The 14,229-nt window shown below is 47.3% G+C and overlaps 1 protein-coding gene across 1 annotated transcript in view; it reads left to right on the top strand.

The window, feature by feature from the left end:
• KCNJ6 (potassium inwardly rectifying channel subfamily J member 6) overlaps positions 1-11,878 on the top strand; it is a gene marked incomplete at both ends in the record, with an annotated part of 182,829 nt that extends 170,951 nt beyond the window's left edge. Inside the window, one exon of the mRNA XM_081302464.1 lies at positions 11,553-11,878. Within this exon, the coding sequence (XP_081158590.1) occupies positions 11,553-11,878 (326 nt within the window). The remainder of the gene's footprint in view (positions 1-11,552) is intronic.
• Between the last annotated feature and the right edge of the window lie 2,351 nt (positions 11,879-14,229).

Raw genomic sequence — 14,229 nt, 5'->3', positions numbered from 1 at the left:
TGTGAGTTCTCGCATCACTGTATTTCTCAGGAGCTACCCTTCCCCACCATTAGCATGGCCAGCTTTAGTGCCCACTCACTAATCCTCCTCCAGTTCCTCCAGTGACCCAGGACTCTCCTGTGACAGACCCTCCTTCTGCTCCCAGGGTATTTCTTCCCACCCCACCCACCTCTGCTAACCCTCCAAGTCTCAGCTCCAATGTCATATCCTCGGGGACACTGTGGGTGTGATCTAGTGTGGGAATTAGTGAAAAGGACTCTGCCTTTTCTCCGCTGCATGATTTATTGTGGCAATCTATGTGGATTTGAATGTCTACTTGGTTCTCAATGGACTACGAATCTGACGAACCCAGGGACCATGATCATTCTACCCCAGAACCCCTCGAGGGGCCTGGCACACACAGACAGACCTTCAGTACATACGTGGTGAATGGACAGATAAGTCACCACCTCCTGGGTCCTCTTTGCACTTAGTCCTCAGCCTGTCTTTATTGGACACATTGCTGAGCACAGTACTCGGGGGTGGAGGTGAGCCATCCACGGCCAAGACAGCAACCCTGCCCAAGGAAGCCCACCCCAGACTTGAGACGGACTCATGATGGAAACTGCGATTCCTTGAGAAAGTCCGATGGGGAGAGTTCCCGATACTGCAGAGTCACAAGAGGACCCTATGACCCTACGGTTCAGTCCTGGTCTAAGCCCATCCTCTCTTCCTATTCCCCCTCTCTCCTACTCCTATTCCTGAAGCTCCCTCCCCTTTACATGCATGGACACACTTTTCCCAAAAACAGAGCGGTTTCTTCTTCTGTTTTGTTCGTTGGTTTGAACTTGTGACCCCACGGTCATCTGACCGTTCTCAAAACTCCGTCCGTGTTACGTTTTAAGAAAAGAGAGTCTGTGGGTCTCCTCAGATTCCCCCAAGAATCCCCGACTAAAGGAAGAGCTGCTGTCTGCAACACAGACTAATGAGGGCCACTGAAGATCAGAGGGACTCTTCAGATATCTAGCATCAAAGAGTGTTTTGAAATGTTCAAAGAAGGACGATGCATCAAGTAACCCCTGACATCAATGGCGAGTCCAGACGCAGCGCACCAGATCTCCCCGGCAGGGCTTTTGTTCCTTTTGAGTCAACAAACCCCAAGATGCTTGAGGCAAGGGACAAGCTATGGATCAGCGCTGCTAATTCTGCTAGAGGGGGCAGCAGCTCTCACACCCCACCACAGGGAGGAAAGGAAGTGGGGAGCGGCCAGGGGGTCCCCCAGCAGAACCCTGTGCTCAGCACTTCAGGGTGTGGACTCCAGGGATGCTCAGGCCTCCACTTGGTCATTACCCCCCACATGGCAGAGAGGGACTGAGCCAGAAAGGTAGCCCCCTCCACTCCACCCGCACAGCAGGCCCACGGCTCCCCACATCACGGAGGAGCCTGTCTTCTGTCCAAGGCAAGGAGCACATTAAGTGGTTCAAGTGGCTTCAGCAGAAAGAAACTGTCGTTGGGTGTCTCCCCTGCGGCACTCCCTCTGCGGGGAATAAGACGCGGTGCCCACACGGGAGTGGGTATGTTGGCTTATTTTTGCTAAAAGAAGCAGGAAGGATAAAGCAGAAGGAGAGTCGTCTCACACAGGAGGTGGGCAGAATGGCTGGGGAGCGCGGCAGGCTTTTAGGCTGATTGAAATCTCAATAATTCAAAAGGGTTTCCTAACTAAAAAACAAAAAAGAGATGACAAAAGCAAAGGAAATACAAACAGAAATGAATCCACCCAACTAGTTACACCCTGGATAACATGACTGCACATTAAAAAAAAAAAAAAGAAGAAGAAGAGCAAGTTCAAGAGACTGTTTTTAATTAGTTCTTTTTAGTTTTACACAACAGTGGAATGTATTTGGCAGGTTATACACACACAGAGTGTGACTTATTCTATTTAGGGCCCCATTCTTGTGGCTGCACATGCTGTGGGCTATTCTGGTCATGTACACAAATCAATGCTAGGAAACTGATAACCAACTGATTCCACTGTCTTTCCTATTGCCGTCCCCCCTCCCTTCCCTTCATTTCATTTTGTCTCATCCAATGGATTTCTATTATTCCTCTCCCCAACCTCCCTTGTTTTGAGTATCATCCACAAACCAGAGAGAACATTTGGCCTTTGGTTTGGGGGGGGTGATATTTGGCTTATTTCACTTAGCATGATGTTCTCCAGTTCCATCCATTTACCAGCAAATGCCATCATTTCATTCTTCTTTATGGCTGAGTAATATTCCATTGTGTATATATACCACATTCTCTTTATCCATTCATCCATTGAAGGACACTGAGGTTGTCTCCATAGCTTGGCTACTGTGAGTTGAGCTGCTATAAACATGGATTTGGCTTCGTCACTGTAGTATGCTGATTTTAAGTCCTTTGGGTATATACCAAGGAGTCAAATGGTGGTTCCATTCCAAGTTTTCTGAGGAAGCTCCATACTACTTTCCAAAGTGGTTGCACCAATTTGCAATATATGAGTGTTCCCTTTTCCCCCCACATCGTCGCCAACGCTTATTGTTATTAGTATTCTTTATAACTGCCATTCTGACTGGAGTGAGATGGAACCTCAGTGTAGTTTTGATTTGCATGTCTCTAATTGTAGAGATGTTGAACACTTTTTTTGTGTGTTTGTGTGTGTGTGAGTGGGTGGTGCTGGGGATTGAACCGGGGGCCTTGTGCATTCGAGGCAAGCCCTCCACCACCTGAGCTACATCCCCAGCCCTCCACATATTGTTTGACCATTTGTTTCTTCTTCCGTAAAGTGCTTCCTCAGTTCCTCTGCCCATTTATTGCTGGTGTTTACTTTTCTGGTGGTAAATTTTTGAATTCTTTGTATGCCTTATCTGAGGTACTGGTGGTGAAGATTTTCTCCCCGTCTGTAGGATTTATCAAGAGTCTTTTTAAAAAGGTGTTTTGGTGGCATAATCTCAATGGGAATATTCTAAGGTTAAAAAGTATTTTCAATTTTACCTCCTAGGTCTTGTTAGTGTCAACAACAACAACAAAATAAATTACGATCACTCGATGAATTAACCACAGGCTGTCTATTCACCTGGCACAGGTTGTTGGCTACCGTCATTTCCTTCCAGTGGAAACTCAAAGGACCCGAAGGAGAGTGAGTTGTAGAGAGAAAAGGAGGAAGTCTTGAAAGAGAGCCCTGGAGTGGCCCAGGTCCTGCTGCGTGGGACTCGGGGAGCAGGGAGGTTCTGATTGGCTCTTGAGGGCACATGGCAGTCTCTGATTGGTGCACCATCAACTGGCCCCAACCTGGGATTAGACCAAATGAAAACGGTTCCCGTGGATTTTCCTGTTTCAACTGAAATAATGTGGGTCCTTGCCTTTGAGGTCTGAGTCTGTGTAAGGGCTCCTCAGAAGAACGGCTGGTGTGGTAATTCCTAAACTGCTCTTTGTGTTGGTCACATGGAACCAGTGGTAAAGTACAGCTTGTGGGGGCTTGAGTCCTGCCTTTGGGGAAGAGAGAGACGGAGGGGAGAGAGATGGCTTGGGAAGGGGATCTGCTCCTGGTGAGGGCTCTCTCCCCAGCTGGCTGGTCCTCACACGGCCTTTTCTGGGGAGCCTGGGCAGGGAGGGGGAGCCGTGCTGTCTCTTCCTCTAGGAAGACGCCAGTCTTACAGGATCGGGGCCTTTAGAACCCACTTCATCTTCATCACCTCCCTAAGAGGAAATCTCCAGGGACTCAGAGCTTCAAGATATGAATTTGAGGGGCACACCATTCAGTCTATAGCCTGTGTGACCCAGGAAAGTTACTTAACCTCTCTTTACTTTGGAAAAGCAAATCACCTGTAAAGAGAGACCGCAGCAGCATCCGCCCCAGAGGGCTGCTGTGAGGATGGGGTGGTGGACAGGAAGCAGCCAGTGCCTGGCACTGGGGGAACAGCACCTGGTGCTTCCTTCAGTCCTTCATCTGTAAGTGCATCCGTTACTTTGGTAAGAGTAGGATTAGGAGTATCAGTGGAGAGCATCTCTTTTTTCCAGCCATTTTTAAATATGCACATTTTGATTTGCTTCTGCAGCCTGAAAGTACACCTCACCGGCCTCCGATTTGGGTGACAGGAGACACAGGACTGTGGATGGGAGGCATTTCTAAGCATAAAGCATTGCTCATTGCTGTTTAAATAATGCACGAGATTCCCTGACCTGCCGCTTTGGACACCAGGCTGGGCAAATCGCCAGGATCATTCTTCCCCATTGGGTGACTCGGTGCTAGGACTGATAAACAGAGTGCTCAGCGCTTTACAACCGGGCTCACCCAGGCCGTTCTTAAAAAGAACGGGCACAAGGGTCAACCAGCAGGAAAACGTCACATCACATAGCCTGGTATTTGAAATAAAGTGGCAGAGCATCTGTAATCAATTCTGTTTTTTTTTTAATATATTGACAACATAGCCTTATTCTGCAGCATTCATAAGTGGGGAGGGTGGATCTGTCCATCTTGTTTCCCCGCCGTCTTGCTCGCCAGCAGCTTGGATGTTTGCTCTCTACTGACTGTACCTGTGGCTTACCCAGGGCCCTCTGAGCACAGCTCTCGTCTGTGTGGAGTCCACGCATCACTAAAGTCCAAAGCAGAACTTGGCCTGTCCATCCCCGTCTTGCAGGGCCTGCCTCCCTGTTTGCTCAGTGCTCCTTACAGATTCCTTAGCGGGGCCTCAGTTTGTGGTCCTGGCTCCTAGGTAGGTGTTCAGTCCCTCTGTGACCAAAATACCCAACAACAACTGACAGGAGGGGAAGCTCATTTGGCTCATGGTTCCAGAGGTTCATTCTGTGGTCACCTAAGTCCCCTGTGCGGGCCCAAGGTGATGAGGAGCGTCATGGCCAAAGGGCCCCTTGGAGGAGAGCTGGTCAGCTGGCGACAGGATCAGGAAGCAGAGAGAGGGAAGGGGGCCCCAGGGCTCACCCCGGTGCCCCCCTCCTCCAGCCACACCCCACCTGCCCACAGTCACCACCCAGTCCACTCAAACTAGGATGGGCTGGTCAGGTTCCAGCTCTCGCAGTCCAGTCACATCACCTTGGAACATTCCTGAATTAACACAGGAGTTTGGGGGACACCGTATCCAAACCATAACAGGTCTCCCTCCCTCCACCTCCACCCCATCCTTCCCACACGGTCTTCCCAAGGAATGAGTGCCCACCAAAAGACGGATGGTCCCCACACCCTACCCTGCAAGTTAAACTCTGAGAATATCAGCTAGGAACCAAACAGAGAGGGTCCTGGTGGAGAAATGTGAGCGGGCATCAGCTAATCCATCTACTTGTTTGCCAGGTAGAGCAAATAGGCAGGGAGAAGGTGAGCTCACTCTGTCTTCCAGATCATCAGCAACTCCAAGTTCTCAGACCTTTGAACTTCAGAGCTTCTACAAACAGCAGCTCCTCCCGCAAGTAAACATTCAGAGCCCATGGAATCAACCACAGGACCCTTGCACACATGATCAGAGGCAAGCTAATGTTCCAATGAGAATGGAATTTGGTGATTTTTTTAAACAGTATGTGATAAATACAAAATGATCACGCCACAGGTTAGGTCACGAGCATAATGATAAAACATTTGAAATCTGACCACTTATTTTAAGAGCTAGAACATCACACTACCAACTTTTCCTTCTCTGGGCCTTCTCTATTGTTCATCTCCTATTTTACTAATTTATATACTGACCTTTACTCCCTATTTCTCAGGGATCGATTCTGTTGTTTATTCTTCTGATTTCTTAAGTTGGACATTCTGCATATCAGTTTTCAGATTTCCTCCTTTGCTAATACTGTCATTTAGGTCGATAAGTTTGTCTTCCTGACGTATAACCCACAGTTTGACATTTAGAATTTCAACGCTATTCAGTACTAAGTGTTGTTGAATTTCCTTTACTGCTTCTTCGGTCGTCTGGAAGCGTGACTATGTCATGAAATGCAAGGTCATTGCTTCTGTTCATCTGATTGTTTTCTGTCCTTCATGTGCAAAGCTCAGGATTGGAGGGGTTCCTGATGGGACTCAGGAACGCCCTTCTCCAGTCCTCCGCTCGGTGGGGTTTCCCGCCCTTTTCAGGCCCTGGCCCTCTTTTCTCAGCCTCCTCCTTATAAAGACAAGGTTTCTCAGCATTTTTGCCATCTGAGCTGCTGTGTGCTCTCAGGCAACTGGGGTCACTGTTGGGGAGAAGAGGCAAGAGGAGCCCGTGGCAAGAGGAGCCCGTAGCCACAGGATCCCTTTGCCAGGACTCCTGTCAGCCACAGTCCTCGGGCACTCAGTGCCTCTGCAGGGCAACTGGTTACAGGCTGTACTCAGGCCGGGCTGGAGCCTCACGCTTGGCAGAGGGAGCCCCACCCGCTCCCTGGCTCCAGAGCACCTGCTCCTGGCTCTGCTCAGGGAGACGGGGTCTCCTGAGAGACTCTGCCATCAGCACTCGCTGGCCCTGGGGCCACTGGAAAGCCAGGGGTGAGGGAGGAAGCGGGACAAGGAATTCCCCTGGACAGGTCAGTCTTCAGGTCTCGCTCCTGGCCCCCTCCTCCGGCCACTCTGGACTTTCCAGCCTCTGGGGCACCTGCTCTCTGTACTGTGCAGCGGTCTGGGTTGTGATGAGTGGGGAAGGAGCAGCGGGTGTCCGGCCTCTTCCCCAGCACCAGGAGTCCTGGCTCCTACTTTCCGCCAACTCAGGTGTGATTCAAGCTGTGGTTTGGGAGGTTTCCAGCATCTCAAACTCTAGCTGAGGGTCCTTCCTGTGTAAGTCAGAGGCAGAAGTCTGCTCTTTTCTAAGGCATCCTTTTGTTTAGCAATGCAGCTCTAATGTCACCAGGGAGCGACAGCAAGCCGTCCCTGGGCACCTCCTCTTAGCGTCAAGTACCTGCTTGGAGCGAGGGGGGGGCTCCTTTGTTGAAGCGTCAGCCAAGGCCAAGGAGGCAGGTGGCGTGTGAATCCGATGCGTTCATTAGCATGGCTCAGTATCAAGACACGCTGCTGCTGCTGCGTGCGGCACACCAGAAATAGACACAAGTTTATTTGTCAACCAAGTTCCTTAATAAAAGGGAAGCAAAACAAAACAAGAGGCCAGCCAGCCCGCAGGGCCACAGGGTGTGACCAGAACTAGTCTCCCCACCCTTCATTCTTCACCAATGAGGCCTTTTTCCAGAGTTCCTCACCCACCGGCCAGGCTCCTCGGGATCACCTCCCCCTGACCTGCAGAGCAGGTACGGACACTGACCCCATTCGGCAACTCCACCTCCTCTGAGACCAGCCAAGTTGATTTCACTCTATCACTTTTTCAAATTCAGTGGGGGGGGGGGGGCACTGAACTGGGACCAAGGCCAGTATGTGAAAAAGACTCTTTCTAAAGAAAGGGAAAATTACCAATTTACCTGAGGAAAGCTTTTCTAATAGACAAGCACATTAATGTGCTTTCTCTATCGCTTTTAAAATGAATTCAGATGCCAACGATGAATAAAAACTGTAAAAGCATCCAAGACCATGGGCTTAAATCTTGCTTCTTTTTAATACACAAATTAAATACTCCTATTAAAATGGCATTAGAAAGAGGTATTTTGCTCTTCCTACAGATCTCAGTAAATCTATTTGTTGGTTAGAGCTGCTGTAATGTTTCACGGATTTGATGGCTTAGACATCACAAATTTATTTTTTCACAATTCTGAACTCCAGAAGTGTGAGAGCAAGCTGTCAGAGGATTGGTTTCTTCTGAGGACTCTCCCTGGCCTGCAGATGGTGACTTCTGCCTGTCCTCACACGGTCATCCCCCTGCATGGTTTGTGTCCTAATCTCCTCTTAAGGCCCACCCAGATGACCTTATTTTAACTTTATTACCTCTTTTAAAGATCTCATCACAAAATGCATCATTGTGAAATACTGGGGGTTAGGATCTCAACCTGTGGGTTTGAAGGAACACAATTCAGCCATCTCAGTACACTTGGGCCCATAATAGCACAATTTTCACAAAATTACTCAATACTATCAACATTGCCCTCAAGAAATAGCCATGCCACATACTTTTGAATCACATCATTTTATTTATTGAATTAACTATAGTATATCTACATAATGGAATAACAAAAATGGCATCAAAATGAAGTAACCATAAAATTACACTAGAGAAAAACATATTTATGTATTTACCTTTACCAGACCTTCCTTTTTTGTTTCTTGATGAGGTCTGAGTTATTGTCTGGTATCCCTTCATCTCGCAGAAGGACTTCATACGTTATTCTTGTAGTGCAGGATGGCTAGCAGGCTAGTCACAAATTCTCTCCATTATTGTTTGTGGAGAGAGTTAATTTCTCCATCATTGGTGAAGAATAATTTTGCTGGATATTAAGTTTTTGGTTGACAGTCTTTTTCTTTCAGTGCTTGCTTTGAAAAATACCTTCCCACGGCCTTCTCACTTCCATAGTGTTTTATGAGAAATCAGCTGTTAGGATTATCAAGGATCACTTCTATGTGATGAGTTACTTATCTCTTGCTGATTTCAGGATGCCCTCCTTATGATTATGCTCCAACAGTTTAATTAAGATGTGCTAGGTTCGAATATCTTTGAGTCCATCTTATTTAGAGTTTGTTTAGCTTCTTGGATCTGGTTTTCAGCCATTACATCTTCAATTATTTCTTCCTCTCCTTTCTCTCTGTATTCTTCTTCTGAAACTCCCATTATGCATATGTTGGTATCTCAGTCTCTGAGACTATGCTCATGTTTCTTCATTCTTTTTTCTTTATGTTCCTCGGTAATCTTCATTGCGCTCACTGATCTTTAAGCTAACTGATTCCTTCTTCTGACAACTCAAATATGCTGTCTCTCCAGTGAAGCTTTCTTTCATATATTGTACTTTTCACCTGAAAATCAATTTTGGTATTTTACAGATATTCTCTACTTGGTGAGACATCATTCTCCTAATTCCCTTCATTAAAAAAAAACAAAAAAACAAAAACAAAAAAAAACATGACTTACTTTAGTCCTTTGGATATGTTTTAAATAGTTCATTTAAAGTTTTTGTCTAATGACTCCAGTGTCTGGACGTTCTCTGGGACAGTTTTCCTTGACTACTTTCTTTCTATGTATGGGGCATACTTTCTTCATTCTTTGCATTCATAAATTTTTGTGGAAAATAATATAATGTATCAACCCTGAGAATAAAAATTCCCCTTCCTCTCAAGATTTCTGTTGTTGTTACAATGTGTATTTTTTAGTGGCTTTTCAGAGGAAATTATGTAAGTTTTTTACTCTTTAGTGTATGATTACTGAGCTCTCTGCTCAGTTAACTTAGTGGCCAGCTAATGATTAGACAAAAATTTCCTTAAAATCCTGTAACACATAAGTCTCTCAGTCTTTGTCAAAAGGCTCTGCATGCATAGTAGGCCTACCTGAAACATTCAGGCAGGCACTTTACAACTCTGCCTTAACCTTCACCTCCTGCTTGCACAAGCCTCAAGGTCAACCAGAGGTGAGCTCAGGGCTTTCTCAGGTCTTTCTCAGGTCTTTCTCAGACATGTTCACAGTCCCACACTCTGACATATTCCTGAAGTCCCTGTGCATGAGTTAACTTACAGAACTCTAACTTATTTTGTCAATTTTTGCCAGTGTTTTCATCTCCTTTATGAAGAAATGAGATTTCCAAAGTTTTCATTTTGCATTTCTAATGGCATCCTCTTGACTGTATCCTGTGTAGCTCCTTCACACTCATTGCCAAACTTCTAATTCTCTCTTCAGCCAATTCCAACTACTGTAAAACTCCATTTAGACTTTAATTTGAATATTTGTATTTATTTCCAGTTCTGTTTGGTTATTTATGCAGCCAGAAATGAAAGTCTGGGTAGATTATATTTTATATTATGTTATGTGATTTCCAGAAACAATCAGTAGTAATTGTTTAATATTGTGTCTGTCTGGGACAGTGATAATATCTGGAGAAAGCAACAAGGTAATCAGAATATGAGAGGAAAATCTGCAGAAAGATGGTCATGGGGGCTTTGAAGCACTCTGACATATTCCTGAAGTCCCTGTGCATGTGTAGAGCTGTAAGCACACACTTCCATTATGAAAATAAAGTTGTTTAGCATCCTTTCCCCTGGTTTCCCATTCGTACCTCATTCTGAGCCCACATATCCCTACCATCCCGCCTGCCCCCACCACCCCCAGCACAGATAGAGGAACTCAAAAACCATTTGAGAAACAACAGGAAGGCAGTGTTGATCTGCTCTTCTCTGTACATAGAAGCCCCTGCAGGGCTCATTTTACAGGTGGGGTTTTGTGGGATTGACCAGTGGAAAAGGGCAGGAAGAGAGCTGGAGTCGGGGCTGGTGCTGGCTGGGCCCTCACAGTTGCAGCGGAGTCATACCCGTAAATCCCAGTTTCTTCTTCTAGACACAAGAAGAAAGTGCAATGCCTCAGGAGTATTTTGTGGCCCTGACTCTTCTGAATAAACCTCATACGTCTCCATTTCCCCTACCCCACCACAAGGCAGTAGCCTAATACGTGTTACTGGCTGTCCTGACAAATGACATACTGACTAGCTGACCAGCCGCTGTCCTGAATGAACTCAGGTCCACAGCAAGACTATCATGAGTCTTTGGTTGTGTTGCTTTGTGGGTCCCTTGCTCTACTGAAAAGCTGTTGTCTTAATTATACTTTATAACTGTGTTGGTATAAAGGTGAGTATAGTAACATTTTCTTCTACATTTTCTTAATCCACACTTTGAAGGAAATTAAAACATTTTGTGAGCCCCTTATAGCATCTGTGAGTGCAAACACTATACCTACTTGCCGAACAGAAATTTGGTCCCGAGCAAATGACCACATGCATGCCTCCATTTCCTAAGAACGTTAATGAAAGAGCTCAGGCCTGGTTTTTCCAATAAGATACACGGCTGCCCTTCATTCTGTCAGGTCACATTTGAAAGCCCTTTTCCTGGTCTGTCAGTAGTTCACATGGCATTTTGTGCAAATAAGAAAAGGGGGAAGCCCTTAAGCTCCTGATGCACTATCTGAGCAGATTTCCCTGGTGGCCGAGGGAAAGTAAAAATTCAGGGGTGCACCCTTCCAGCCAAGGCCAAGGCCATGGCCTGGGTGTCATGACAGTGGGAGGGGAATCCTAGCCCCTGCCCCCAGCTCAGAGGCCACCTAAGTTTAGTTCCATGAGCCAGACTGCATTCCAGGTCTGTGACCAAAGAACTCAAGTCCCACTAGCGCTGAAGCAGAGCCTCTGAAAGCACAGGTGACCAGAGTCGTGACCTCAGGACTCTCCAGGGTGGAGGGGACAAGGCAGAGTCACAGACACATATACCCCTGTGTGCACACTCACACTGGCTTTCCTGTGGGAATGCACAGGGCTTGCAGGCACCTGTGGTCCCCTGAGTCCTGGAACCTCCATGGCTCTGTGTCTACAATGTGAATGACACCTCCACGGTGTTGGCCCCTTGTGCATCTCTCAGTGCACCTGAAGGCCACCCCAGGCAGCTCTGCCCGGCTCACTGAGCGTCCTGGGCCTAGGAAAGCTCACTAAAGCCTCCCTTCTCCTCTCCGCAGGGATGACGTGCCAAGCCCGAAGCTCCTACATCACCAGTGAGATCCTGTGGGGTTACCGGTTCACGCCCGTCCTGACGCTGGAGGACGGCTTCTACGAAGTTGACTACAACAGCTTCCACGAGACCTACGAGACCAGCACCCCGTCCCTTAGTGCCAAAGAGCTGGCCGAGCTGGCCAGCAGGGCAGAGATGCCCCTGAGTTGGTCTGTGTCCAGCAAACTCAACCAACATGCAGAACTGGAGACTGAGGAGGAAGAGAAGAGTCAGGAAGAGCAAACAGAAAGGAATGGTGACGTGGCAAATCTAGAGAATGAGTCCAAAGTTTAGTGCCTGGCTGGGCCCCCCTCTCTCCTGCCCCAGACGTGGCCTTTCCTCGTCACTCATCCTCTTTCTTTTGATCTCTCTGGCTTTGTTCTTTATACTTAATTTTGACATCACCAGAAAACAAGTCTTCAAGGTGTAAAATTCCTACCTGCCCTCTCTCAGCTGTTCAGATTGACAAGGTAGACCAGATGGTTAAGGAGCCGTGGGCCCACATTTGTGGCCCAAGTTTGATCTCTTCTCAAAATACCCACCTTCAACTCCTAGAGATTTGAGCTGCTAACCTGCATGTGTTGAACAATACCAGATCACTCTAAAGGGAGTGTCCAAGATTTTACCTGGGATGTGACGAACGAGGTCTCAGGTGCCTATCTACCGCGCAGCGAGTCATAGGGTACAGCCCTGAGTTTTATAGATCCCACACATTTCATCTGCTACAGGGTAAGGTGCTTGCCCGCGCGGGCACTGCAGGTACAGGACCCAGGTGAGCTAAAGACTAACCACTGTACATATATATGCCTTATGTAATTTTTTCTTTTGGCAATTAGTAATAAAGCCCAGCATGTACAAAAGTACTATAGAACAGAACTTCTATTAAATAATGTATATAGATGTATCATTAATGTAGTTTTAGATATCTAACTTTAGAAATAAGAAGAAAAAAAGATTCCCAATGTACAGTAGGCATTTCTTTTTTGATATCTGTGTTTTCCAACTATTTTGATTTCATGAACTGCTGGCCCTTTAATGCATGGCCTTTGTTCTGGGTCCCAGACAGGCAGCCGTTAGGGTCCCTCTCTGTTCCCTTGCTGACCCTTTTGTTGAATCTAATAAGCCATAGGTTCGGGGGCAGTTGGGAGATCCAGTAGACGGGAAGACCCACCACCAATAAGCTGATATACTGTGACATGTTTACAAAACAGGTGTCATTTTCTTCAAGAGAACAAGGGCCTCACTAACCAGCCAGGGAGAGACTCCCCGGAACGGCCCCTTCTCCAGCATGTCACCAATGATGTGTTGACGCTTTTTGTGTGAGCTCTCGCCCTTTGGGATACAACTGTTTAGGGAACTTTTCTGCAAATCCAGCTGATCCTCCCTGTAATCATGAGAACCACAGGAAATTAGGAGAACGTGCACTCTAGGGCAAGATGGGTTGGGTCTGAAGCCACGGAACTAGGGAGGGCCATGATGGGTGGCACACAGTGTCCTCAATGAGCTCCCCTGCCAGGCACCACCTGGCCTGGAGGAGGGCATCTTGCCTGTCCTGAGGGCTGAGCCATCCACACTTCTTGCATTGGGATTTTTTTCGTCTTCTTTTATAATTACGAAGTGACCAGTATTCAGTATTCAAAGATTAGATCAACAGTTTTAGTCACTGTCTAAGACATCTCTCTAGGGTGTGCCATTATTTTAAAAAAATCAAACCCAAAGCATCTGTCAATGAAAAGAAAGCCAAAAAAACGTAGCCTTAATTCATTTTAACATGCAGAGATGAAAGAAGGAAGGAAGGGAAGGATGGATGGAAGGGAAGAAGGGAGGGAGGAAGGAAGGAAAAGGGGGTGATTTTGTACTGCAAACCTAAATTTCAAAATGAAAATAATAGAGAAGGAAGAGGACTCAGACAAAACTTCAAGGGCAGGTGGAGATTTTGCACTGAAAAGATCCTTTACGTTAATTTCGCATTTACAAACTGTCTGTTCTCCAACACGGTGGCCCATCATAAATATTCATTGAGTGGATCCAAGTTTATTCTCAGCTCCTACAGCTGTGCGGTTTGAGGCTTTGGGCTATGAGGTCAAGGAGATCAAAACGGCTGTCCCTCTGTGACCCCTGGCCTTGCCCGACCGTGGGGCACGGGCCTTTGCTCTACTTAGGGACCCTGTCTACCAGAAAGGACACCCCAGAGATAAGGAAGGCAGCCCCTCTGGTGAACGCATCAGGACAACGGCTTCTTGGCTCTGGCTGCAGAAACCACACCTGTCACCGCGAGCCCCGGCGCTTTCCGAGTGCCAGCATCTCATCCTTGGCGTCCATTGTCTGTTGAATCCTTTATTCATCCCACAGGGTCTAAGGAGGAGTCGGCAAGGAGGAGCCGGCCAGTGCTCTTCCTGCGCTCTCTGGAGGCTGTGGGGAGGTAGGGACCTGACCTCGCTGGAGCCTTAGGATGGGCGCCCCTGGCCCTGGGCACAACCTTCAGTGTCCAGGGCTTTGGGGGCAGCGCCAGTAGCACAAAACGGCCCAGGGCTGCGGCCGTCTGCTGATCTAGCTCTTGAAGTACCTTCTTGAATCCGGAACTGAGGTTCGAAGGACAAACTCTCCAGTGAGGGCCTGGTCCCTTCTTGCCTGACCTTTAGCAC

This window comes from Spermophilus citellus, assembly GCF_964194105.1.
Source record: "Spermophilus citellus genome assembly, chromosome: 7".
NCBI lineage: Eukaryota > Metazoa > Chordata > Mammalia > Rodentia > Sciuridae > Spermophilus > Spermophilus citellus.
Note: the sequence above shows the minus strand (reverse complement) of the source record. Positions and strands in the feature narration are given on the sequence as shown.